We start from the raw sequence: 27,747 nt of genomic DNA on the forward strand, positions 1-27,747 counted from the left end.
GGCTCCACCGCTCTCCTCAGGGGCCCCGTGCGTGCGCGCGCGCGCGCATGTGTGTGTGTGTGTGTGTGTAAGGGGGGAGAAAAAAGAAAAGCAGAGAAACGGAGAAAGGGAGAGCTGTGAGCTACAGTGTTTGGCCAGGTCTGAACACTGAATCAGGAGAACACCTTAGTCGAGGATTGTTGCTTTTTTTTCTGACCTCCTCAAACAACGGATATTTTGGATGACTAAACCGGAGTGTGCTGGAACAGTGAGGAAATCAGCCGGGATCGCGAGTTCCGACAGGGAATTTTCTCTATGGAATTAAATCGCCGAGGAGCTTCATTCATGTGGCCGTAGAGCGGGTCTGAATTGGTTTCAAAGTCCGAAACGCTTGAGAACGCTTAAGTTTTTCTCCAACCCTTCCAATAGCTCATTACAATTGCTTTTTATTAGTTTGTGATTCTAGTCATTTTTTTTTTTACAGTCTGGTCACCGTAAATTATGCTCGATGTATACTTATTCTCTAAGAACATGAACTAGTGCATTAAACAGATGAACTCAAGTAGTTTTACATGTGCGTGTCTCGCACGACTGACGGCGTTCGGTGTTGAATGCATTTTGTTTTCAGTGTAGCATTGCATTTCATTGATGCTTTGTATATTTTAATGCTACCCAATAACGTGCCTTTTAACCCCATGTTGTGGTTTTGTTACCGACCCACGGTGCTCTGCTGTGCGCGCGCTGCACAGCGCTCGGCCAACCTTAATGTTGCACAAGCTCAGAAACAGTTGTAAAACCCTGCGATTGGAACAGAATTAAAACAAGAAAACACCCGATCAGATTGTTAAATTGTCGTATGTTCAGGACGAAACGCTCAGGTCTCGTGCGGCGACTCTGGAGAAGCCGTTTGGTTCCAGATAACGAGGAGGGTGACGGCAATGGCAAGAGCGGAGACTGCGGTCGGGACGATGTCGGCGAACATCCGGAAAAAATCGGCAAAACCGAGTTCGGAGCGATGACCCCGAGCGGCTCGGCCGGTGCGGAGCTCGGCGGAGGAGTGTGTTCCAGTGCCGGCTGGGGGGTGACTTTGGACCAACACGGCGGCGCCGTGGTGTGTGTTCCGGAGCGGGGAAGCCCCCGGTCGGCACAGGACATCGACAGCAGGACGGTGACGTGCTGCTTGTTCAAAGATCGGGACTCTTCCGGACCCGGAAGCACGGAAGCTCCGACTGTGGCTCGCGTGAAGGAGCCGAGCTCGTGTCATTGGGCGCCTCGGAGCCCCGGCAGCGCCACAGTCGAGAGTCCCGAGACAAAACGGCGCTCTTTTGCAGAGCAGGAGCTCAAGGCCGCCACGTACTCGCTGCTCAAACGGCTGAAGGAGAAAACGCTGGATGCGCTGCTCGAAGCTGTGGAGTCCCGAGGCGGAGTGCCGAGCGAGTGTGTGATGGTGGCTCGGGGAGAGCTGCGTCTGGGCGCTCATGCAGCTCCGCCGCAGCTTCTCGTGTGTAAGCTGTACCGATGGACCGACCTGCAGCACACAGCGCAGCTCAAAGCGCTTTACGAGTGCAAGAGCTTCGGCGGGCGCGACGGACCGCTCGTCTGCTGCAACCCCTATCATTACAGCCGCCTGTGTGGGCCAGGTAAGCACACCTGCGCTCGCCGTCAGTCCAATCATCAGAGTAGCTTGAATGGGAACACTGGATTCTGCAGAAAGTGCACGGGGTTTGAAAAAGCCTGTTCTCTCACTGTAAAAAATATTTGAAGTTGAACTTAAAAATGATGCGACTTGGTTGCCTTAAACATTTTAGTGCGTTCAAATTCAAATAGGCTACGATGGAGTCTGGACGATGCTGCGACATACTTTGACAAAAAGAAGAAAAGTTATGAAAGAAGGTCTAAATAAAATATCTACTGTGTTATTGGCGTTTTACATGGTTTTACTTAATGTGTTCATGTACTAAGGCATGTCTTGAGAATAGAAAAATACAAACTTTAAAATTCGCTTTAAAATTGGTGTGGCTTGCTATTCAGAGTGTGTGTGGTGTATTTCTGAGATAAGCCTTATATGATTTCCTCCAGCAGAATACCAAGAAGTGCTGGATTTATACCATGAGCTGCACTCGTACAAAAAAAAACAACAACAAAAAAACCCAACACAATTCTTCAAAGGTTCACTGGATAATTAAGGGTTCTTTGCTTCTATACTTGGACCTTTTTCTGATAGGTAGTAAATCTGCTGTATGATCCTACATAGTACCTTGAAGACTTTCCTCAGAGGGAAAACCACAGAACCCTTAAGGGTTTTACATTTTCTAATGTGTGTGACAGTCTGATATACATGTGAGAGTTGCTACTGAGAAACTGTGCTCTGGTGCAGGCCTCAGCGAGTGTCTGAGAGATTAAAATGGTTCCCAGGTTTAAAGTAAACTGGCACACACTCCTGCCAGTCAGCGTGGAAAGCCTGTTTATGACACTGAGCAAGAAACCCTTGAAGTCTTTAAAAAAACAACAACAACAAAATAAAAACAACGGTATGCATTCAGAACGATTTTCCACTCAATTTATGTTCTCTACGTGGCTGCATTTCGACATACTCAACAGAACTCCTTCCATTCCATGTGGCCTCTTAACATCTAAGTAATTCCAGCAGCCAAATGACCTCCTAACTAATTAACCTCTTTCTCCCGACCCCTGCAAAAAAGGATAAAATGGCCTACAGATGCATTCCAGTGGATGTGTTAACTAATTATCTACACCAACCTGCAATTTTTTTTTAACTCACTAATATTTAGCCTTAATGTCAATGAGTATGATGGTGACTTGCATCACTTTATATAAGCAAACATATGGCCTATATAGAACAAGCTAATCATAGTGCTAAAATCTAGAAGGGAACGAACCTTTATGTAAAGATCTGCTGGATGATAAAGCTGACTTGATGTGCCGTGAAACACAAGCACTAGGCTAACTAAACAAACTGAACAGCACTAGTTCTCAAAACCTTTTCAAATGGCAATTGAGATTGTGCATTCTGGTGTGTGAAACTTTCTAGATTATACCTTTTGCCTTGCCAACTACCTGGCTTTCTCATAACACGGAAAAATTAAAATTAGGTCTATATTAATTAATACAGGTTCATGAATTTCTATGCATCTGATGGATATAGCCATGGTTGAGATATTTTCTGTAGCACACAATGGGGTGAATTGGACTCCCTCCAGGAGTCCAGGACGTTGCTTAAAAACTGTGAACAAATTGTAAAGACTCTTGATTAATAGTAGTAATGAGCTGGTGAGATGTCACTTTAATGTTTGGGTACTAATTGCTAAAAGGATGGTGGAGTTCTGAGACCCTGACCACGCAATATGGAGGCCCCTACGCCCTAGATTATAATCGACTGTCATTGTTTTTATGACCCAGCACAAACACTGCCTTTAATAATTTGTAGACCAAGCCGTGTTTTAGATCACTAATCACCGTTTCTTTGGTGTAGAGGTGAGAGAAGACCCCTGCTGCTCTTTTCCATATTGACATAGCTCGCGCGCGTTCATGCGTGTCCCGATAAAGCCGGGGTTACTTTCATGGTGAACCGAGGCCTCTCGACTCTACAAGCGACTCCTCCTCAGTTAATGTTCACATATGACGCTTAAGACAACCATTTTGTTGTCTAAGTTGAACTAAGTATCATTCTCCTCATATTTAATCGTTCATGTATCTCACATGAACAGCACTTTAAACTTTTAACAACGCCCAGGTTTGTGTCTGGGCGGAAAAAAACCCGTTAGTTTAATTGGTTTGTCATAAAATCGCAACATGTAAGCAGAAGCGAGTCTATAGCCTACTAAACGCAACTCAGAACCCCTTTTCTTTTATTTAGTTAGGCATTATCCCTTTTGAAATGAGATCAGTTTCAAGTTGCGTTTTAAAAGCCCTTTTTGCCTAAGAAGGTCCCCCTCATGCTATTTAGGCGAAGGAGTGGTGATAATATACAGTTTGCATACTGCTGGCGCCAGACTGACTAGCTGTGTGTATGTGAGTGACTGAGTTTAGGATCCTGGCAATTACCGCCGCCGCTCTTAAAGAGACAGACGCTATTATGCTCCCCCACCCTTCTTCTATTGCTTCTCCCTCTAGGCGAGGTCACATGTTCACAAACTTTTCTATGGAACGCCAAACGGGCCATAAATATGGCGACTTTTCCACGCCGAGTTTGCAGTAGAACTGTTAAAGTGCACCTATTATTTTTTTTGTTCTTTTTTTTTCTTTCCAAATATTAACTATTCATTTAGTGTGTTATGTAGCTGTTTGTGAATGTAAAAACGTGTGCAAAGTTTCAAAAATCAAAGTGCACGACAAAAAAAGCAGGAACAGCTCAAACGAGTCGTTAGTAATTCCAGACTTACTCCCTGTACTAACCTACCTAGGTTTGTAACAAAAAGCCCCGCCTCTGGTCTTCATCGGCTCCTCGCAAACAGACTGGTAGTGGGCATTTCATTTTCAACACACGCTGACAGCGTTAGACCAATCACAACAGCCTGGGACGTCTGACCAATCAGAGCAGAGAATGCTCTCTGAAAGGAGGAGTTTACAATGAATCCTTTAGAACGGATCATTGAACGAGTCGTTTTTTGACCTTGGATGCATGTAAATTCATTGTATGAGACCTTTAAAACAAAAGGAGCACGTTTAGGCACGTTTCAAAACCATAATAGGCGCGCTTTAACGCTGTGTACATCGCTTGGTGTGGTTTCACCATTATTTTAGCCGTTTACTGGTTTTCTTTCAGAAGCTCACATCTGTTTGGCTTTGATTATCTGAAAATTTTCAATCTTATAGTCAGACAGTGTGACACTTTGCAACAACGTTCCGGTATATTTTGATCCGATGACAGATGTGCAGTATAAAGCCCAAAGTATGCTTCACTTTACGCGTACGCTAGGCATGGGCGTAACCATGCATTCTTTGGGGAGGGGGGGGGTCGTGTCCCTCCCAATGTTGAGGAAATAGCAATCTGTTCCCCCAATATACAGTGCAAAATATTTTCTATATGTCCCCCTTTAATGAAGCCTGCCAACAGATCTGTCTTTTCTTCATCTATTCTATTTATTTATGTCTGTTCCTTTTTAATATATTTCCGTTTGTTAAAGAAAATCGGTGTGTGCCCCCCCTCCAATTGTACACTTGGTTGCGCCCATACTCAACACAAGTTTGTTGATATACTGTAGCAGCTCAGTCTGTAAGAAATGGAGACAGCAGCCAAGCGTAGAAAAGTGCAGCAGAACATACGAGCTTTTTTCAGACAGTAAGTAACTAGATACCTAAATAGTAGGTAACCTTAGCTTAGTATAGAAGGCATCATACCATGGCTTGGTTTGTTCTTAAGAACGTCAATTAACTTTTGATACTTGCACACCCACGAATTAGGCTAGGCTAACATCAGTTCCAGTTTTTGACCATTAACATTACATTCATTTGCATATCCTCCCGCCGAGTTTGTTGTGAACCTTCACGTTGTGACAGACTGTTATAAATGCGAGTGAAAGTGAGGAAAGTTGCACAGCATTTCGTACATTTGGGCTAAGGACAACTCAGTGGACCCCCCCAATGTCCATACCATGGTTACGCCCTTGACGCTAAGAACGGCATACATTTCATCATCAGCACAGTACGCACAGGCGTCTCCAGATTTTTCTAACCGTCACACATGTGCATTTAATTCTTTTGCACTATTTATTTGTGACAATATGAAAAGTGATAACAGTAGCATTACAAGTAACGTTGATTCACTTTGAAGCTTGTAGACATTTTTAGACATTAAGTAGAACCCTTCTGACAATTCCCTCTTGCCATGGTCTGAAAGAAAGTTTTTACATTGTGCCTTGCAAACAAAGCAGCCCATGTAGCTGTGGCTGTGGAGAGGTGTTTTGGGTCTAAGAGATTGCTGTCTCCTCACACCAATCATCTCCACTCCCCCAGATGAATGTCTCCATTCAAATTTGTGGAGTCTGTGTAGTTTGAGGGAATGTATTTACTACCACCCGGTTTTGCAGTATCCATGCACGTGAAAAATTTTTGCAAAGAGACACAGGCTTTGACGATGTGTACAGGGATAGTGCAAGTTGTCATAATGCGCATTTGTTGACCGCCTGTGTATGCGTATGTGTCAAATGGAGTATACTTTGAAAGGCTATGTGTATGACTGTGCGTACGCTACTGTACGCATAAAAAAACAAAGCATACTTTTGGCTTAAGGCACGTGGGGTTTGGTGATAGGACAATGTAACTGTATATCGGCAACGTTTAACTTGAGGAATGACAATAACGCTAAGATGTAATTGTGAGCAGCTTATGAAACAAGCTAATATTTCTCTATACATACATTTACTTATCCTTCAATAAACAACTTTACGTTTTATTGTCACTGGAGTGGTACTAAGAGTGCACTTGTTGTGCCTTTAGTATGTACCGTTTACCTGAAAACATGAATATAGTGTACCTTTAAAAACAACTTAAGGTGCATAATTGAACCTTAAGGACCGCAGAGGCCAAAATATGGAATTTATTTGTGATGTCACACTCGACAGTAGTGGTTCATGGCTCATATGAAAGTAGACAACCAGAGCTTTAAGAATTTACAGTTTTTCCGTTAGTATTTCTTTTTTACTTGGCCTACCAGGTTTAAATCCAGGTGGATGCTACACACTAGAGGTGGTAGTGTAAATGTAAAGCGCTTTGAGTGTCTAGAAAAACACCATATAAATGTAAGGAATTATTATTATTATTATTATTATTATTATTAAATGTACAATGTTTTACTATCAAAAAGCTGTATCTCTGCTGTCTGTTTTATCACTGTACCAGTGTTATTGTGGAGAGGTGCGAAAAGTTTGCCCAGCAGGGGGCTCACACCCTTCCCCTTTCCCATCGCCCTGCTCCCAGGCAGCTAAACACAGGGTCACAATACTCTACACACAGAAACCCAACCGTGTACTGACTAATCTTATAACAGACCTGTGGCAATAAAATAATCATTGTTTATTTACACATGAAAATGTGTGATAGTTAAATTTCTGAACACCAGTGTACTGCCAGAAAGGGTTAAAGAGTTACTCCAAAGGTTAATTAAGGGTGCATCACATGCACCTGGTAAAAGATACATACTAAAGTTACAAAAGATGCACCCTTGATGGTACCACGCCAGCAACATGGAAAAGTACAGTTCCATTCCTTTATTTCTGAACTTTCAAAAAAAAAATGAATTAGCAAATGCAGCATAAATTACTAATTAAAAAATTACTTGTATGAGGAAAAAACCCCAAGACATTTTAAAAGCATCTATATATGAGGTATTTAGTTATTACAGAATGAAGCTCTAAAATCTAGCTACAGTGGATTAATGGATTTGAACTTGTTGATGACTAAAATATGATGAAATTAAAATACTTTAGCCATGCACTATCTTGTCAGTTTCTTCTAGGCTTTCTGCTTAGGCTAGCCATTTGAACTAATAACGAGCAATCCCGGCACCCCTGTGGACTTCTGGGCTTTGTGGTTGACACGTTTAGACTGAAGAGGCTTGTAAATATATAAAACATATTTATATTTGGGCACAGCTCAAATATAGAATGGAAAAAAATGAGGAAACCAAAATGAACGATGAGAAACTATTTACCGTGACAACCCTGCTGTAAACATATGTCTTATACATGGGGTGAGGCAATATAAACAATTATCACAATTTCTGTCACTAAAGGATCACTATAATTAATTTTAGATATCGCCCTGGCCTAAAGCTAATTAGCCCGCTTAGTCAAATAACGTACCAGAGCTTTCGGTAAAGGAACATAAACAACAACTGGTTTACACTACTCCTCACCCATTGTTATATTCTTGAATGGACATTCTGGTGTTTCCTATTGCAGATTTATTTTAGGGTGTAAAAAATTATTGTAAACATCTCCAAGGCTAGAAAATATTTGCAGCATTAAATCATTTTTTGTTTGAGTATTAAAAGTTTATTTCATCATTTTCCTCATTTACAGTTCTATTTAAATATGTGACTGCAAACTGCTTTAGGTAGCATTTGAAATGTATAATATTTCTATGCTTGTTGAACTGTTAATCTTTATATACTGCAGTAGCACTAAAAGAAAATAGAGTATGCACAGTGAATGCTTGCTCAGCACTTTTTCCTGCCATATTTATGCAGTGCATAATAAGTGCTTCAGTAATTGTAGGATAAGACCTGTCTATGATTCTGTGTTGTAATTCTGTTCTGTTCTTCTGCAGAGTCGCCGCCTCCTCCTTACTCAAGGCTTTCTCCTAGTGACGAACACAAGCCACTGGGTAAGTGTCCCTGGAACAAACAAACAAGCTACACATATATCTGAAAATCTGACATGCTTTTTTAATTTTTAAAAACTGCAGTGTCTTTAAATGTATATATAATAATTGCAATAGGCTTTGTTAGGAGAAGCTGTCTCTTAGTAGCAAAAAGGCTACAAATGACCCATGCACAAATTTTAAAGAAAACCCCCCAAAAAACAGGTATTAACCTGCCCATTGCAGTGATACCATCAGTTGTCACCCGCTAGTTAAATCCCTGGCTATAGAGAGGGATGGAGAGGAAGCAAGAGTTCAACAATGTGAAGAATTTTAATGGTGGCAATTAGACACAGTGCCCAGGAATCTGTGGCGGTAACTGCGAGAGTGAGTGGTGGCTGCAGCCAGCATCCGGCAGGCCCATTTCCAACATGCCAGTGTGGAGGTGGGTAGCCTTGGCTCAGGCCTGGCTGTGTGGTGAGAACCAGTGGAGCCTGGCTCAGGGTTGGGGTTTAGGCTGGGATATCCCCCATTACCACAATGAACTCTTGTTGATTTTCGTTGACCAACGATAGCCTCATGACCACTATTGTACACATATAGCTCTGTTATTGTACATGCAAAGCACTGACATGATGTTATGTTGAAGATGTGATGAGATGCAATGGAAATTAATCTGAAAGTGTAACTGAAAGCAATCAATTGGGGTGCTGGTAAACACTGGACAGAGCTGCAGTTGTTTGACAAGAATTTAGTAATTATCTTGTCCTCTCAGATCTGTCAGATTCCACACTGTCTTACACTGAAATGGAGGCTGCCAGCTCGCCGAACATCACCCAAGGGGAATTCTCAGGTGAGTCCAGTTTACATTTGGAATGTTCAGGCCTTGGATAAATATGCCATTGCTTAACTGAGAACATTTGTGAGAACTGTCGATGCTTTGGATTCTAAATACCAGCATGGCACACGCTGTTGTCAGATTTCAGTGCTATTTCTCAAAATGCATTACATAATATCACTGTTCAGACAAAGGCTATGCAACTTTTTTGCACTGCTTGAACAAACAGAATTATCAAATAAGCCATTGTTTTATTACATGTACATTTTATAATAAGTGGATGGAGCTTTAAATCCTTTATGATGTGTTAGTCTAATGGGAGTATGCAAACGTGGTAAAGATATATGGAGATATAAATGGAAATGGAAAGTGTTTTGTTTTGTTGTGTGTGTGTGTGTGTGTGTGTGTGTGTGTGTTTGAGGCTATGAGTTCCCATTTAGTCGAGCTAAATGTGCAAACTTTGCAGGTAATTTGGTTTTTATGTTGTACTTTACTCTTCCTCATTAACGGACATTAGGAGTAGGGAGAGTGCGCCGCAGATAAAGCTCTCATTGTAAGACCGTACGAGGCACAGTGGGCCATGCTTGCTGGCCACAGAGCTGGCCTCCCCTCCTGTTTTTCTTTCAGAAATATTTGAGTGGGATCAAATTGTAATAAGATCCAGGCTAGCTGGGACACACACTAGCTCGGTCTCTCTCTCTCTCTCTCTCTCTCTCTCTCTCTCTCTCTCTCTCACACACACACACACACACACACCAGCTACGGCACACACAAATTCACAGCAGGCATGCTCACATTCAAATAGCACATGTTTGACCCCCTACACACACGCGCGCTCACACAGTTACAGCTCTATCTAGGCATACTGAAAATGCGAAGGGGGGTTGGACAGGTTTTCTGCTCCTGTGAACAGGGCCACACTAAGAGAAAAGAGGAGAACCAGCCCCGTCCTGTCTGCCGATTTGAGATGAAACACTCCCCTCTCATGGCATGAACTCAACATGCCTGTCTCATAAAACTGGAAGCACATTGTGCATGCGTAGGATCATGGCCACAGCCGAGGGAGACACTAAGGCCTCGCCTCGTTTCTCTCCCGAGCTGGGAATAGCATAGCTCATATTCAAACAGCACATGTTAATGGAGTGCTTGGCCAGATGAAGGCTCTCACTTCACATTCCCCATATCCCATCACCACTACTGCTCGGCCTGGCGACACTCCCTGTGTCAACAAACGCTGGTTCACACTAACTCTGATTCTGGTTCACTGTATGTCACGCAGCGCAGAGCTGAAGGACCCGCTGCAGTCCTCCTTGTTATTGCATTGTGCATAGAGGGCCTTTTTGCTTGACCCACATTTGTATGTTGCAAATATAAGCTTCTTATGCTTTAATCATATTTAAATGTATCACAACCTAGCATTGTGGTTATTTTCTCCTCCACTCTGTCCTATTAGTATCTGCTTCGTGTAGCTAATTATGTTGATCTTTGTTTGTGCATTGCAGAAAACTTCCTCAATAAGTCATTGCTTAAGTATTCCCTCAGCACTCTGGAGAAAAGGCGAAACCTCCCCCCCAAAACACTTATAAGCACACCTTCACATCCGTCTCCAACACTCCACCCTTCTGGCATGCAGCGAGTGGAGATCAATGAGCAGCAGTCGACCGTGTGGTCCCCCACCCACACGCAGGAACTAGTAAAGCTCTTAAAAGTGGGGCCTGGGGGCAAATTGTGTGTTTTGTGGGGGTAACAGCCCGCTGCAGATTGTAGCCCATGGGCTACTGTAATACCTGCTCCTAACACTTATCCTTCGCTGATTGACAATCACTTCGATGCATGTCATAACTGGATAGGTAGGACGGGTGATTTTTAACTTCTTTTATTTAGTTATTTATTTGTTTGTTTATTTTGTTTGCCTGTTTGAAAAACAAGTGCTGTATACAGGATTTATAGCTGTTGTTTCCCCCCCCCGGAATATAGCCTCCAGGTTTGCATCTCATGTGCTTTGCTTGGGGTTCATCTGCATCTGCTGGGAGTTTTTTTTCTTTTCTAATGATGGTAGTGTGGATGGAAGAATAATTGAATGAAGTTGTCTAACAGCCAGTTAGTCATTTAGAGTGTTTTATTTAAAAAAAAAAAAAAAAGAAGTTATTTATGTTATTAAAAAGTCGTTTCACAATATTCTGGTGAAAGTAGCTCACTTGTAATAATTTCTAATGTAATGACAACATATTATTACTATTATTATTATTAGTAGTAGAAGTAGTAGTAATAGGATAGACAGAGGCATCGGAAAAATTGTTTCAGAAGTGAGTGAGGTTTGTGAACTTGGTGAGCAAAATGGTAGCAAATCACAGTTATTCAATTTTCAGCCATTTATTAGCAAGGCTGTGTATGAAGATGAAATAAAACGAGTTACTTTTAAATGACCTTTGCATTACTGATGAAGAGGGTTATCTGTGTTAGTTACTAAAGGGCTGTGTACTGCATCGACACTTCCCTAAGAAAGACGTCAGACCAGTGTCAGGTGGACATGACCCCAAGCCACAGGGCTTCCTTTAGACTGATTAACTGACTATTTGTTCAGACAACCCCTTGACTAATCGATTTAGATAATATATACATTCACATACCCCTATTGTTGTATTGCCTCGTGATTTGCAGAACAACTCTCAGATGTAATAAAAGTGTTCTCTGGAATTAGGCAGTGAACGGTTTTTAATTTTAATCCATAAAGGAATATTGGTGCCTGTACTATAGCTATTTTCAGTTACTACGTTTTTTTATGGGACTTCCATTTTGTTTTTCCAGATCAGGGGTTTGTATTAGCCTGTAAAGACCATTTCACTTTTTACTGTTGTTTCAAAACAGGTTAATCTTCATGTCATCTGCTTTAAAGATAATGTCCCAGACCTCCATGTAATGTTTTTTAGCAGAATGTACCCTAGCCTTGCTGTTCTTAATGGTCTGCAAATGTCTCGTGGTAAGCTGTCTGAGGTCATGCGGGTGAAGACTTAAATTTATGGTAGTCTTTGACATTATGCTTATGTCCTGTGTGTTCCTGATCTGTTCAGCGTTTCTGAACAATATGCATTGTTTCATTTTAAATCGGTTTCCATTTGTATTTGCTGGTTCCACTCTGGATTTGTGTGCCTATGACATCTGGTTTTCTATACCTAAATGCACCCAGTGACATCTTGGTAAAAAAAGTGTGTGTTTGTCAGCTTGTGTTTACTCTACATCAGTGAGCAGTTATTAAGTCTTCATTTTTCATAGCATGGCTACTGAACATATCTTCCTGCTGTGGTATATCTGTATCTGTGTGTGTGTGTGTGTGTGTGTGTGTGTGTGTGTGTGTGTGTGTGTGTGTGTGTGTGTGTGTGTGTGATACAGTGTGTGCCAAATCCTCGACTGGGTAGTCATGCAGAACACCTGTTTCCTCACTCCTCACTTATGGTCGTGTGGACATTAGAATGATGCCCTTTGAAGTTTTTTTCTCATTGCTTCCTGTATAACTGTGTGCATGAGACTCCATGTTTCCCCTCAAAGTTGGGTTTTTGTGATCTACGTGCTTCACACGTTCAGACCTCTGGATCAGTAACAGCGCGAAGTTGTTGCATATTCACTGCCAATGTTCCTGCTGCTCCCTGAACCTTTCAGGCCTCTTGATCATTTGCAAGTCTATGAATACAAGCCGGCCGTAGTATTTTGCATTTGTGTGGAAATACCTTATAAAACAGTGATAAACAGACCAGGTGTTGGGGTTTGTCACTTCAGCCACGGCATCGTTTCAACAGCCTCAAACTGACATCACAAGCCTTCGCAAGCTCCCTTAACAAGCACGGTGGATTTTAGCTGCCAGATGTCAGAAAGGAAGCTAATCCAAACTGTTTACAAGTGTACATCTGTACTAGTAGACTTTTGTATGGTATTACACCACCATTATGTGCATCAGTTGAGCAAATAGGAAGTGAGTTGTTTTTCTAGACATTGGTATTGTCTCGATCTGCTTAGTATGCATTAGTCCTCTCCTTTTTGGCTTGACAGGATTATGTCTTATCACTCTCACTGGGAAAAAATATGCATGTGTTCTTCGCTTGCCCCCCCCCCCCCCCCCCCCCCCCCCCCCCCTGAGTTAGAGATGTGTCAGACCAGCCATTAGACTTTCACCCTGGCTTTTTTTGTAATCAAATTAGCTGGGATAGCTAAGGATAGGATCTGCTTTGCATTTTCTGATCCCAGATCCCAAAGCCATGGACTGGATGGAGATGGAGAGACTGAGATTCAGAAGCATACAGTTTTCAGTTCGGTGGCTCATCTGTTGTCTTGTGTTATTTAACAAGGTTCCTGTTGGCTGAGTAGGACTTAAATCTACTAGCCTGATGCCTCCAAGGCAAATATGGGAGTGAGTGACCGATGGTTATACAGAGGTAGTAAGCCTTACATATTATAATAATATAAGTCTTATATAGCTGTGTGTATTATATTGTAATAGAGAGTGTTAGTCTGAGTACAGCAGAGAAAGCAGTTTGAGTTACACTGGAACTGCTGGGGTTGTGATTTTGCCTGATATAAGTAAATAACAAGCACACACACACACACACACACACACACACACACACACACAGGTGGAGAGTTGTTATCTGCTGTTCTTCTCTGATGCTCAGGCTATACAAACTCGCATGCCTGTCTGTCTAGGTCAGTCTGAACCACCTCTGAAGTTCAGCTTCACTTTGGATTGTGCTTGTGTGTGGGTGTGTGTGTGTGTGTGTGTGTGTGTGTGTGTGCACATAGAAAGAGAGAGAGGGAAATGCATGGCACATTTAAACAAATCAAAACACGCAACACCATATGGATGTAGCACTGATTAAATTGCATGCATAGATTTTGTACAGGTGTAAAACGAGTGTGTGTGTGTGTGTGTGTGTGTGTGTGTGTGTGTGTGTGTGTGTGTGTGTGTGTGTGTGTGTGTTTTCCCTACAAATTGAGGTCTTTGCTTATTCAGTGGATACTGAAAATAGCCAGAAGGTTATTAAAACCTTTCTTTTTTTTTTAAATACACATGCTTTGTTTTATCACACCTCAGCTAGCAAAGATGGCCATGTTAAGAGACTTTGATTCCGAGTTTGTTGTGGAAAAGGCCGGTTTTCGTCCTTTGAATGGAATTAGCCTCATTTGGATGTCATTTAGCTGGATCATTTGCAACACACCGCAATGTGCCATGCGTTATTTACGCCATAGTGCTGCCTTTTTAATTTTTTGCTCTTGTGAGATGTTGCCACATTTTCCGCTAGTCATGCCAGCATGTGTACCTGTAGGACATTAATCATCACTCTATCACCTGTCACAGTTGATTGGTCTGAAGGGCCACTTGGCCACACCAGACCCCCTTTTGCTCTACCTTTGTTTGTCCCGGTGGGCTGCTGCTCCTCTTTCTCTTTCTCTCGCTCCATCTTTCTCTCTCTCTCCTTCTCCTTTCTGCCTGGCATGAGGCCTCAGGTTTCCACCGCAGCCCCCGAGCCTGGCTGCACTCCCCCAGGGCCTTGAGAGCTCCAGGATACGGGATGTGGAAATAATGTGACTCGAGTACTTCCACCCTGCCTCCAGAAAATCAGGTTCTGCGGATTGTTTATTTGAGGGGAAGGAGGCCTCAGCCAAACATCCTGTTTTAAAAAGCCTGCCTGCGTTTTGTAGCGCCGGGGCTTAGGGCCCCGCTCAATCGCCCCTTTGACGGTAGGGGGAGGCTCAGGAATGTTGAAGAGAAGGCCAGTGGCCTGGAGGTGATGTGCTAAAGAGTAAGTGTGTATGTGTGTGAGATATTGTGCGTGCGTGTATGAGCACTTGTACGTCGGCATTCGTTAATGGACTTTTCCTGACATATTTTGTTTTGAGTTTTGCATAGTGTGTGACGGTAGACTTCCTGAGTAAACATGTTTTTGTCCCTTGCAAACACACAAATAGCAAAACAGAACCGTGCTGTCAGTGAGGCTGCGGGGCTCTCTTCGAGTGTGTGTTCCGGTCCGGAGAGACAGATTTCCTCTTCCCTTACATAATGCGCGTAAAAAGTCAAAACACACGCACACACATGTATGTACAGTGTAGTACAGTACAGCAGTCAGGCTCCTGTAGATTCACTCAGAACAGATCAGGATTTTTTTTTTTAGTTGACTCATGGATTTATTTTTGGTCATCTTATTATATTTAGGCATGTATTATCTGTAACTATTTTAAAAGAGTAATGTAAGGGATAATCGACTCTATCTTGTCTTCTTCTTAAGCATGTATTTGTAATCACAATGTGTGTGTGTAGTTGTGTGTGTGTACTTTACTTGACCCCTGGATGTGGGATTGGAATGAGATCTTGTGGATATTAGATTAGAATCTTTTGTTTGCTCTCCAGGTTGTTTGAGAGTTATAAGGATTTCAAGATGTGAAGCGTTTACAGAGTGAGAGAAAGAGACGAAGGGGAGTGAGCGAAAGAGATTGGAAGTGAGACACAAATTGTTTGGCTCTTTTTTTTTTTCTTCTTCCTCTTCTTCTTCTTTTTTTTGGTCAAACAGTCATGTTACATATTTTTATAACAGCACAGCAGTTGCCTTTTAGCCCGTCTGCATCATTATTCACATCAGCGTTTTTGAAGATTGCAAGTAACCATGCATCATAGTCAGGCATCTTCATGCTGTTTCAGGGCCCGAGCATAAATGTTCATCAGTCATTTATCCAAGTCAAATAGTCTGGCCTTTCTGTGACTGATAGGCAGCGGCTAATCTAGTGTGCAGTGTGGAAATAATAGGCTTCCAAATCAGTTAAAAGTAAACAGAAACTGTGCTGCCGCATGCTGTATTTATTTACTGCTCATGGCAACACTATCAGGAGCCGGGCAGAACCTCGCCTAAATGATGTGGCTTTTCATTATGGTACATTTCAACTTTGAGCTAGCATGGTGTTTCTGCTTGACGTCATTGTTTTGCCTGACTGACCTTGAAATAAGCCTTACGTAAGTTTTAACATCCAACTTGACCCATTAGACTTAGTATCAACAGCAAACTTTCTTTGCACAGCTGATAATGTGTGTATATGCATTCCCTAATACACACGAGCGCCTTTGCTTTTCAGACAGCTGCACGCGTTGCCTGGCCCACTCACATCCCGCAACTGAAAAATACGGCCCATTTGCACAGGTTATCGTTTTCACCAGGAGATTTCCTCCCATGCGCAGCAGTGCCAGTGAGCTAATCCTGCAGCGTGCTGTGGGAAGGTTGGCGATGCTTGTCTCTCTACGCTCCCTCCTCCTCGCAGCGCTCCTGCACTCCTCCAATGGAGCCATTCATCTAGGCCAGGCCACGGGGTTAGGACAACAAATAAAGACCCAGCCATGCCATTAAAAATGTATGGAATGTCCAACTGTTGGTTTAGTATTTTAGCCAGCCTTCTCTCAAGGCTGCCGAGAGGCAGAACAATGCTGCGTTTGAGTGCTGGGCGCTCTGAAAGTACCCGGCTGGCCCAGGCTCAGGGGAGCGGACGGAAAGAGGTGGCAGTTGTGGATGCTTACGTTGTGTTTTCTCTACATTTTGTCTCCTGGCCGGTTTTTTAGGACCGGCAATTCTAAATTGGTAAAGAGGAGAAGGGACGGGCTGCTGTGTAAACCTTCAGTGTAATCAGCTGACTAAAATAAGGTGAATATTTTTGCTCCCTTCCTCTCCAGAGGAACTTTGACAGTTGTTCCGGGGACCGATGGTGGCCAGTATTTTTAAAACAGCAAAGAGCTAGCACATTCTTCTGTGCCTGTAGAATGCTCAGTGAGGATTAAACAAAGGGGCCCACGTAGCCCACCTTCTCCACACTTGCTCCCTACTGAAAGAGAGAGAGCGTCCATGTATGTACTAGAGAGAGCGAGCTTGGATTTTTAATGTCTTCATATGCTTTTGCCTATTTTCTTGGCTTGTGATTTGCTTGGCTAACGTGTAATCCGAGCAGAGCGCATATATTTGCCACGGAATTGGATTTGAATTTCCTGTTGTGGTTGTTCCCTCTTTCATACACTCTTTTCCATTGCTCGAGCCAAGCAAAGATGATGTAGCCCTCTGTCCTAAAAACGGGTCCTGTAATCAAAAGACTTGAAAGCAGCTCAGACCTGTCAGTCTAACTCATATTGGCAGGAGCATAGATTTAGATTTTTCCAGAACATCACTGACTTGTTTGTTTGGTGCTCGGAAATGTGGAAATATTATTCAGTTGAACCAAATGGGATCCAGCATCCACCATCAGAGGTGTTCTTCACAGAACTGGGATTTTAATCTCTCCCAAACTGCCCCAAATAGTTTGTGCATGGTGGTACATAGAATGTGAGCGATCTAGGTTTGTTGTTTTTTTTTACACAACTCACATATGTGCAGAAAAACATCTGTTGAGGCCTGGCAGTGATCAAACTATAGACAGGTGACATACAAAAACCAACATAAAGTGTCTTTGTAAGGTGTTTGGCTATCACAAGGCACCAGTACAGCTTTGACACAGATTCTACAAATCTCCGTAACTTTACTGAAGGGATGAAATTTCATTCTTCCAAAAGATCTTCCCTCAAATTTGTGTTGATGATAGTGCTGGAGAGCAATAAAATGTCCCATAGGTGTTCAAAGATCTAGAGACTGCAAAGGCTATAGCATATAATTTGCATCATTTTCATACTTATCAAACCATTCAGTGAGCCCTCATGCCCTGTTGATGGAGAAAATTGTCATCCGTGACAAGTGTGACCACTTCCACCAGGATAGAAATGTTTCATCATAGGTTAAAGGTTCTCATTTAGTTAGTGAATCCAAACCATGAGAGCATAACAGAGCCAGTTTTCTTCCCTTTAATTTGTTTCGATATTCATTTTTGCTTACACACTCTGATCTCATTAGTTGTGTAATGAAACATACCATAGCTATGTTATTCCCCCAATGTCATTTTGATCCGTTAACATTGCAGGATGTGTGGGGGGTGGGGGGGGGTGGGGGTGGGGGGGGAGAGTCCTTCTGAGCGCAGCAGCCAGCGCATCATCTCTCGGTCCAGAGCCTGGTTTGCTCTCCAAATGTAATTACAGTGCTCAATAGAGAGTTTGTGCTGCCATTCAGTGCCCTTTACTGAGGCCTTTCTGAACTCATTTGTACACAGGCTATTTATGAACAGGGAAAAGATCTGGTTATCCTCACAGGGCTGACACTGTTGTCTAATGCATGCTTTTAGTTTAAATGTAGATTGTGTGTATAGTGTGACAGAAGGGCATTATTCGATTTGTTCCCCTCTAGCGTTGCCTTGTTGACATGCCTGATAACTTGCGAATGATCAGAAATGCTCCCTTCCACATTTTCATTATGCTTTAGTGCTCTCGCACTGGCGGTCCAAAACTGTGTGTCCCTGAGTTGTTGTAATTGAACCGGAGTACTCGAATGGCGGCGTCCTGACAAAACCCATTTTCCCGGCGCTTGCTTATGCAATCCAGTCAGTTGATCAATAGTCAGGCATCCACCATGCCAAGTGTGTGTCCATCACCTCACCGAAGCATCATATCCAAATACACAGCTTTCATTTGAAATGGACTCAATTTTACACCGGCCTGAAAGCAAATCTTCACTGTTATATTCAGCTGTCAGAGCTCATTGCCCGCTAACACATAGGATGTGTTTGGATTGTAGCACAGATATATGGGTTACAGTTCTCCGTGGTCTGAGACACACCTGTGGAAGATGCTCATGGGAAAAGTGTAATGTGAAGCGGAGTTTCAGTCCACACAGAGCGCCCTGCTTTCACTCGGTTGGCAGATTGTACACGTACCATGGCAAACATAAATAATTAATACATTTAATTGCATTTGTTTCTCAGCTGATAATTAATCCTTAAGGCAAATGAAATTATTTTAACCATAAAATAAACGCAGTAAATACAGTTGAATATCCTTTTCATGTTTTGTATAGTGCTGTGTGTTTCCTTTAGTGTGAAACCCATTTGTGCTCCTGACCCGCGTTCCCACTACTAATTACTAAGAAGACTTTAGAGCTGAGATCTAAATACAGATTTTCTCAATTTTATGCTAATTTGTTATGAAGCACGTTACCAACAAATCCTCGGACCAGTACTACGGCATGGGTTGTCCAATGGGTTGGCGCTTCTCTAATCTCATGATATTAGTTTGCTAATTGGGTTCAACAGTGTAGGCCTACAAATGAGAAAAGTACAAACCCAGAGCAACATGGCTAGTCTCTTTCTAGTCTGACCTAAAATGGACTCAGCCCTGTTTGGTGTACTGTTCTGTATATGTAATGTTACGTCAAGAATGAATGTAGGATCAATTTGGGCCATTCACTTATGACAAACCAAAACAAGAAACCCATGTACTAGCGTCTTCTCAGTCTGAGACGCAATGGAGGTAATAGGGGTGGAATGTTATGGACAATTTACTCTATCATAACCATATAAATCACATTTATTTGATTTGTCTTGATGTCTGCTTACTTCTTACCATATTCTGTGACTAAGGCACTCAGCAGCTGCAGTTCCTGTTCAGTTATTTGTCTAGAAAAGCCAGTGGATTATTTGAACTAGTTTTGACTGGGTTGTCGGAACAATTTTTAAATAGTTTTCTCTGATTTTCATTTTGTGCATGTTTTTTTCCCCTTCTATAAAGAACATTTCCAAAGGCATTACACAAATACTGTGGTTTGTAATGTCGCTATGTATTATATTAAAGATTTACTATTTCATACATGCAGTCGCACGTCTACCTTGTACACACTCAGCCTTTCCAGAGGAGTTGACTCGCTAGTTTCTGTGCACTCAGATGCCCTACGTGTCGAAGTGTGAAGACACGAGGGCCGCAGCACGGCTGTCTGCATGGCAGGAGCCAAGTGCTGGGCTTTACATGTGGCTGAGGTGTGAATCTTGCGGTCATCTGACCGTGTATCCAGGTCCATCGTTAATGCCACAGAGTCTTTTAGGAAGGATTATAACAGGGTGATGCACTGGCTGAATAATACAGTCACATCCTCAAGGGATTCCCTGTTCTTGTACTTGATTATGTTCATTGGTTTGGCATTATATTAGCGCAACCCTATCTGAATAAGAGGGTGACTGGTGTTAGTGTGTAACTCTTTGTGAGCTTCTGTTGCTTTGGCCTTTTCTTTTTTCTTCTTCTCTGGCCTGTGCTCAGTCAGACTTGCGAGGGAAAGCCGAGAGAAAGAAAGAATGAGAGCGACAGAGAAGGAAAAAAAGACAGACAGAAATCTATCTGAGTGAGGGCGCAGGACCGGTTAGTGCGTCTGGCTGATAGAGCAGTCTTTGATGGCAGAGATAGCACAGACGCCAGCCTAAATGTAGCTTTAGCCAGTTGTAAGTTGCTTTGTAGCGATAGTCGTCTAAAAACATCAGAGCCGTACCACATAGCTGGAGAGGGTGGGTTGGTGGAGGAAGCTTAGGGTTGTTTGGGGTAGTTTTTCCCACTCCGAGCAAACCCATACCTCCCCAAAATACAGCCTTTCCATACAGACAGAGTAGGAAAAAGAATGCTCCAGTCAGTCTGGAGAGGCATCAAAAAATACATTTTGTCTATCGTAAACTGCACTCTGTCTGTTCTTCTGCCTCCCTCTTATTTGCCATTGCCCCTTTTCCCCCTCTTTCTCTTGAACATGCACATACAAACACACTTCTGAAGCTGTCTCCCCCTCTGCCTGTCAGCCTAGTGGTACAGTCTAATAGCTGGAGGGGAATCTAATCCTTGGCACAGGATAAGAGACTCCAACAGCCCTTTCTTTCCCTGTCTCTCTCGCTCTCTCGCTCTCTCTCTCCTCCTTTCTGAGCAGCAGAGGAATGAGTTCATCTTTTCAGAATTCCCTGGATTAGAGAGGGATGAAAAAGAGAGCAATGTGGGTCTGCAGTTCGGCGGGAAGAGACGACAGGCCCTCTAAACCATACTGCTCTTCTTCTGTCTGCTCTTTTTCTCTCTCTGGATGTGAGTTTAGCCCAGGGCTGTTCTTCTTCTTTTTCTTTTCTTCTCTGTATGGTGCTTTTAAAAGCATTACTGGATAATAAGAGAGGATTGCCATTGAAACTCTCAAGACCTTTTTGTGTACTTAGTTGTACTTAGTAGTAATTACTCCCAGATTGGGGGTGGGGGGGTGGGGGGTTCTAACCCTACCTTTTGTCCGCTTCTTTTTTAGCTTCTTTTCATATTGTCCCACTGCATGCAAAGTCTCGGGTACATCAGGACAAATGAGGATTATTGTTAAAAACGGTACCATGCCAGTCATGTCATTATTTATTTAATTATTTTTACATTCCACATCTATTCAGAACTGAATTGAGAACATGTATCTGCAGTACATAAAGCCTATATTCTCACCTCGAGTAACAGCTCAAGGATTGTGATGCCCTCAAGCTGACCTGGAACACGTACACTATTCACGTACAGTTTGTCAGGGTATTATGAACTGTGCCGTCTGAGGAAGTGGCATGACCCAGCTTTGATACTCCTCACTCCTCAAAGAGTGTATAAAAGAGGAGAAGCAGCTGTATAGGTCTGGAGTGGTTTCCATGGAGCACTTTGCTTGTTGGGGGAACAGTCGCGCTCTTTGCCCTGCAAAGCACGGGATGAGAAAAGAGCCATGAAATACATTTGTTTGCCCAAGTGATTACACCGGTAGTTTTAACAGGGCATTATGCGCAAGTGCAGACATTCAAAGGGAACGCCTTTGTGCGTCTGTGCGTGCACGTATGTTTGTGTGCGCTTTACTTTTTGAAGTAGTTTGAACAATGAAGCAAAACAAAAGGCTGGACCGAAAGAAAAGGCTGCTTTCCAGATAGCTGCGCACTTGCTTTGAAAGTAACTGGTGTCTTTTTCTAAGTCTAAAAATCACTCATGTTGTTGACTAACCTGAATCTAACTGAAAAACTAACACTCCTCTCTTAAGACCCTTTATCCACTTGTTTGAGTGTGCAGTTTACCTTTAAATCATCCTAAAAGCCCTTGGTTTTATTGGAATTCAGTTTTACCAAACAGTGTTGCAGAGCACTTCAACAAAGGTGTAGAACTTTTCTTTCACAAATGATTACCAGCCTGCTTTTGTATACAGTATAAAGAGTGTGATTTGTTTCAAGGTTTTTTATTCCACCCCCCGTTTTCCTGAAGGTCATCTTTTCTTGGTCAAATGGTTTCCATAAGTGAATTCTAAATTTAGGCTGTCTGAGGGCTCTGTCTCTGTGTTGGCAGCCGACAACGTGTGTCTTTTAGGAGACTGATGCTGAGAGGAGACAGTTCTGAGAATATAATGGTGATAATAATGACCGCTACTTTCCTAATGGGTAAACGGAGCTGTTCCGAGGTGGCGAGGTTAAACAGATGCAAAGTGGAGTAATTGCTTCCAGCTCTCTCCTCTACGTGTGTGTGTGTGTGTGGTTGATGAGTGTCTGTGTCAGGGATTTGCTCTATGAAAATAACACGATTGTGTATTTTAGATGCAAAGAAATGGATTCCCGAATGTTTTGAATCACCGCTAACAGTGTCTTCCCCTTGTATCTGAGGGGAATCTGAAATGGGACATGCTTTCAAATATATTCCATTCATTAGGTTTTCTGGGAGTTTGTATCAGTTCTGGCACCTGTATTAAAACTGATGCGCTAGTGCACCTGGCATCACTAACGGAGAACTGCTTGTCTTACCTGCTGGAGATCTCTGGGGAGAGACAGGACAGGAGTTCTGCAACCTCTTTGTTATGTGCCAGCATGGTGAGCTACATTTAACAGCCCTAGCTGACCTCTAAACCGAAAGGGAATGTGTCTTCTTTAAGACACCGCTTTAAGAGGTGTGACAAAAATGTTGGCAAATGGATGAATGCTGAAAAAGACAAGGAGAGGAAATTGAACTAAGTGAGACCGAGACCACTGAGAATCTACTGATTATTTCCAAGCAGGACTGTGTGTGTTGGACGAGGGAGAATGTAAATAAGAAAGAAAGAGAGATGGTTCTGTTTTGTTAAGGAGATTCTAATAACTTTTCCCTTCTCAGGAAAATGTATTCTCTCTCTCTCTCTCTCTCTCTCTCTCTCTCTCTCTCTCTCTCTCTCTCTCTCCCTCCCTCCCTCCTTCCATGCTGACATAATCACAGAGCGGCACAGCCAACACACACAAATTTCACTCCAAATCAAAAACACTGCCTGAAACGCTCACATACTTAATATGCATAGAACAGCAGTACGCTCGTACACATACACACACGATACAATTAGGAAAAGTCCTGGCCTCCTGTGATATTTTTTTTTACACGCCTTCCCAAGCAAAATATTAAATCCATTATTAACCTTTGTTCCTTACAACTCCTCTCTCTCTCTCTCTCTCTCTCTCTCTCTCTTTCAGTGTCTTTATTATAAATGGTAAATTACATGATACTCTTGTGTTAGAGACAAATGAATTATTTAACACATTTGGCTCAGTGTAATAAGCTGTATTGGTTCCATCCAAAGCACTTCACTTTACAAAATACTATTAGTATGCACAAATATTTTTATCATCCCACTCTTACTTCTCATAAATATTTAGGGAGTAATAAAGTTCTAAAATGCTAAATTATCATCTATAATTATGATCCACGTTGCAATTCTAACAGCCAACTCTTTTTTTAGAAAATACTTTTATACTTTTTATTACTTTTTTTTTTTTTTTTTTTTTTTTTACATCTTTCACCCATAGATTTAAACAGAAAGCGCATTCTCATGTATCACAGCTCCTCTAAAGCCTTTATATTTTGCTTGTGTTAAGCTAGAACCTGTGTTGTGTGTGCAGTGTGTAGACTGCTTGTAAAGCAGTACGCTTATGTTCAAAGCCTCTGAAATGATAGCAGACAGAAGGCTGTAAAGGCCGTTGAGGGGGGAAAAAAAGATACCTTGCAGGCTTGTGCAAGATCTGAGGAATTCACTAATGGTAACGTTCAGGGGTCCAGTGAAAAGGGGCCATTTTCATGTGCTCTGAAATATGTGTGTGTGTGTGTGTGTGTGTGTGTGTGTGTGTGTGTGTGTGTGTGTGTGTGTGTGTGTGTGTGCGCGTGTGAGAGAGAGAACATACATCTATTCCTACACAGCTACACAATTCTCTCTCTCCCAGATTAGAGCTGGGGATTAAACTGAGCCCAGAATGTGTGCTTTACATTTAATACACGTGTGAGTTCCTGTTGCTGCAGTGTGTGCTTGCTGTATGGCTCTGCGTAATAGGCTGGTCATTTATTAGGGCCAGAATGTAGCCAAGAAATGAATGGGGCCACAGAGCGGGCCCTTTAAATCCGCTCTGCCAGCAGACTCTCTGAAGCAAAATAATGGCATCACTCGGCGTGTAAGTTAATGGGAGCTGATAGGGCGAAGCCTGGGGGGTCAGGAGGTCACGAGCTTGGGCTAAGTCGTCAGGGAGCTGAATGCCATTCCTCTGGCCCACAGCAGGAGCAAGGAGGGAGGGAGAGAGAGAGAGAGAGAGAGAGGGAAGAGACCTCCATCCCCCATCCTTTTCTAGCCACCTTCAGCCACCCACTGGAATGTACAGGGAGAGAGAGGGGAGAGAAGAGAGACAGAAAAAGAGGGATGAGTTGTGGGGGAGGGACGAACTGGATACAAGCTTCCTGCAGAAGAAGAGTATATGAGAGGTAGAAATGTCCAGGAACTGTGTGCAGTTTCATGGAATATGGAAGTGTGTGTGTGTGTGTGTGTGTGTGTCCAGGGACTTGTAACTCAGTGGGAAAGCGGAGGGCTTTGGCACTGAACACAGTCCACAGACTCCTCCGCCATGAAAAGTGAATTAGCGAGCTGATTTACAGTGATTTACACTTCTGGGTCTCTTTCTATCTTTTTTAAAGCTCTCTGCAGGTATTTCATGACTAGACATTCGATCACACTAGGGAGAAGATCTGTTAATAGATTAATAGTTTACAAACAGCTGATAGTATCATTTGAAGGGTGAGACAGTTGAAATATGTTTTTTGTTTCCCTGGTTATTTTCCAGTTATCATGATTTCAAGATATAATAAGGCCAATGTCTTTCACAGACAGTAGTCAGATTTAGTCTTTTGACACATACTGATCAGATCCGAAGCCTAAGAGTGGTTCCCCCTTGAGGCAGTGCAAAAAAGTACATATATCTAGTGTAACTACCTGTTGGGCATGTATGCAGATAAACACATGGATTTCAATTTAACATCTATATTTCTGCATAGAAAACATGCCCGGCATGCCCTACATTTTAAAAAATTCCTAACATCAGTATTAACTATAATAATAAGATTCTATAGGTTATAATCCTCCTTTTTTCTCTCTCTGACAGATGCCAGTTTGTCACCAGACGCCCCTAAGCAGAGCCACTGGTGCAGCGTGGCGTACTGGGAGCACCGGACACGAGTGGGTCGCCTCTACCCAGTGTATGAGCCCTCAGTGAGCATCTTCTATGACCTACCTCAGGGCACGGGCCTATGCCTGGGCCAGCTGGGCGGCGAGCACCGTGGTGGCACTTCCCAGCGCACACGCAGCAAAATCGGTTATGGCCTGCTGCTCAGCAAAGAGCCAGATGGTGTGTGGGCTTACAATCGTAGCCAGCACCCCATCTTCGTTAACTCACCAACGCTGGAGGCGCCAGGAGGCCGCGGCCTGCTTGTACGCAAGGTCATGCCTGGATACTCCATCAAGGTGTTTGACTACGAGCTCTCAGCTCGGTTGCTGCTGCGCCACGAGGCTGAGCCTGCGCTACCGGACGGCCCATATGACCCCAACAGTGTGCGCATCAGCTTTGCCAAGGGCTGGGGACCCTGCTACTCGCGCCAGTTCATCACCTCCTGCCCATGCTGGCTCGAAATCCTCCTCAACAACCACAGATAACACACAAACAAATACTGAGACACTGAGAGCCAGTCACAGACTCAGAGCCAAAAGACACACCCAGAGACAGGACAAACCCCACAAACTATCCCAAATATCGTCTACTTAGATTTAATATAAAGTTTTATATATTATATGAAATATATATTATACTTGTAAATACTGGAGTCATTTTTACAATGTAATTATTTATGTATGGTGCAATGTGTACATGGACAAGTGGAAAAAACAGAAATGCACTTTGGCTTATATATATTATATATATAAAACATCTATAAAGATAAAGAATTTTTGAATACCATTTTGAAAAATTATACAGCAAAATTAGACAAACCTGGTTTTGGTGTATAGTTTTTACATATTACTAATATCCAGACAAAAAGCTAACACCGTTCACACATTGATAATAAAGTATTCGCATAATATTTGTCTGGAACTGCTCACTTCTTTCCTAAATGAACGGCAGGAATGTTCATTTACATCACCATCACTATTCTATAATGCATTCAGTGGGCGTGTGCAATGTACTACCTGTGTGAATATACTTCAGAAGGTGTGTACAACGGGTGGAGCGGCCCTCAGGCACTGCCACAGGCACCAAAGAGTCTAGCAAATAAAAGGAGCCAGTGTGAAAGTATCCCCTGGAGGCTGGCTTGTTTTACTCACCAATGGCTGCTTTGTGTTCCTTGTGAATACTAGTGAAGACAAGAGGGAGTGTTTGCGTACTCTAGTGCTGACCACTGTCACTGGGATGGTAACCGTATTGTACATCGTTCTTTTGAAGTAAATTCCTTGACGTCTCCATGAGAGTACATAAGAGTTCTTATCAAGTCAGCATTATGACTAACTCACTGTCTCTTTCTCACTCACACGCACACACACACACACATACACACACATTCTCCCTCAGATTCAATTTTATGGAGGAATTTAAAAAAAAAATTGAATGGGTTAAAATATGGAAATTTCTTTATCCTCTGAAAATGGAGACATTATTAACATTGGAAAGGGTTTCAAGGAAACCAGAGCTTAAGAGAGCTTTTTTCTTTTCTTTTTACATCTCAAGCTATGCCAATTGGTATGCCAATTTCAGCATCTTTACACTGGCAATCAAGAGGTTTTCTTTGACACTTTATACACTATTAGTGCCACAGACAATACAAAAATGTACAGAAATGCAATAAAATAAGGCAAATACTAAACAAACTTTACAGCAGAGACCCAAATATATATGTTGTATGTGCGGACTTAACTGGAAAGTTATTAAATGTAGGTGCCTTTGGGGGGTAAATAATTAAATCTCATAGATAAAACACTCATACAGTGCTAATATAAGATGTAGGGCAAGTATATATTGTGTAACACTCATGCCTAATTATTGATCAAGATCTAGACTTCTTCAATTAGGTCAAGATGTTTTCATAATATAATGGCGTCAAAAAACATTTCTCAATTAAATTGTACCCAATCCTTACTTAAATATTCTCATTTTGGAGTATTTTATATGCTTATTGGGTGTACTGAAACTTTTAACTGGCAGCGTATTTTGAGTCTGAATTATTTATTATAGCCTGGTCAGACCAACATCTACTACCCAGAACACACCTCCACACAGCTCTCCACCATCAATCATAAGTCCGGAATGTAACGTGTGGATAGAAAGTTGCAGCCTTGAGTTCCTTCATGTCCTTGAGAGCCTAACTGGATGTTTCTGAGGAGCAGGGAGGA

General features: G+C 42.5%; 1 protein-coding gene across 1 annotated transcript; it reads left to right on the plus strand.

Moving 5' to 3' along the window:
- On the plus strand, positions 1-26,442 carry smad6b (SMAD family member 6b). Its single transcript, XM_017466199.3, has 4 exons — positions 1-1,619; positions 8,269-8,325; positions 9,077-9,154; positions 25,472-26,442. Exons 1-4 carry the CDS (start codon positions 836-838, stop codon positions 26,017-26,019), a joined length of 1,467 nt encoding a protein of 488 aa, XP_017321688.1. The 5' UTR covers positions 1-835; the 3' UTR covers positions 26,020-26,442.
- The last annotated feature ends 1,305 nt before the right edge of the window (positions 26,443-27,747 follow it).

The sequence above is a fragment of the Ictalurus punctatus genome, chromosome 4 (assembly GCF_001660625.3).
Source record: "Ictalurus punctatus breed USDA103 chromosome 4, Coco_2.0, whole genome shotgun sequence".
Lineage (NCBI taxonomy): Eukaryota > Metazoa > Chordata > Actinopteri > Siluriformes > Ictaluridae > Ictalurus > Ictalurus punctatus.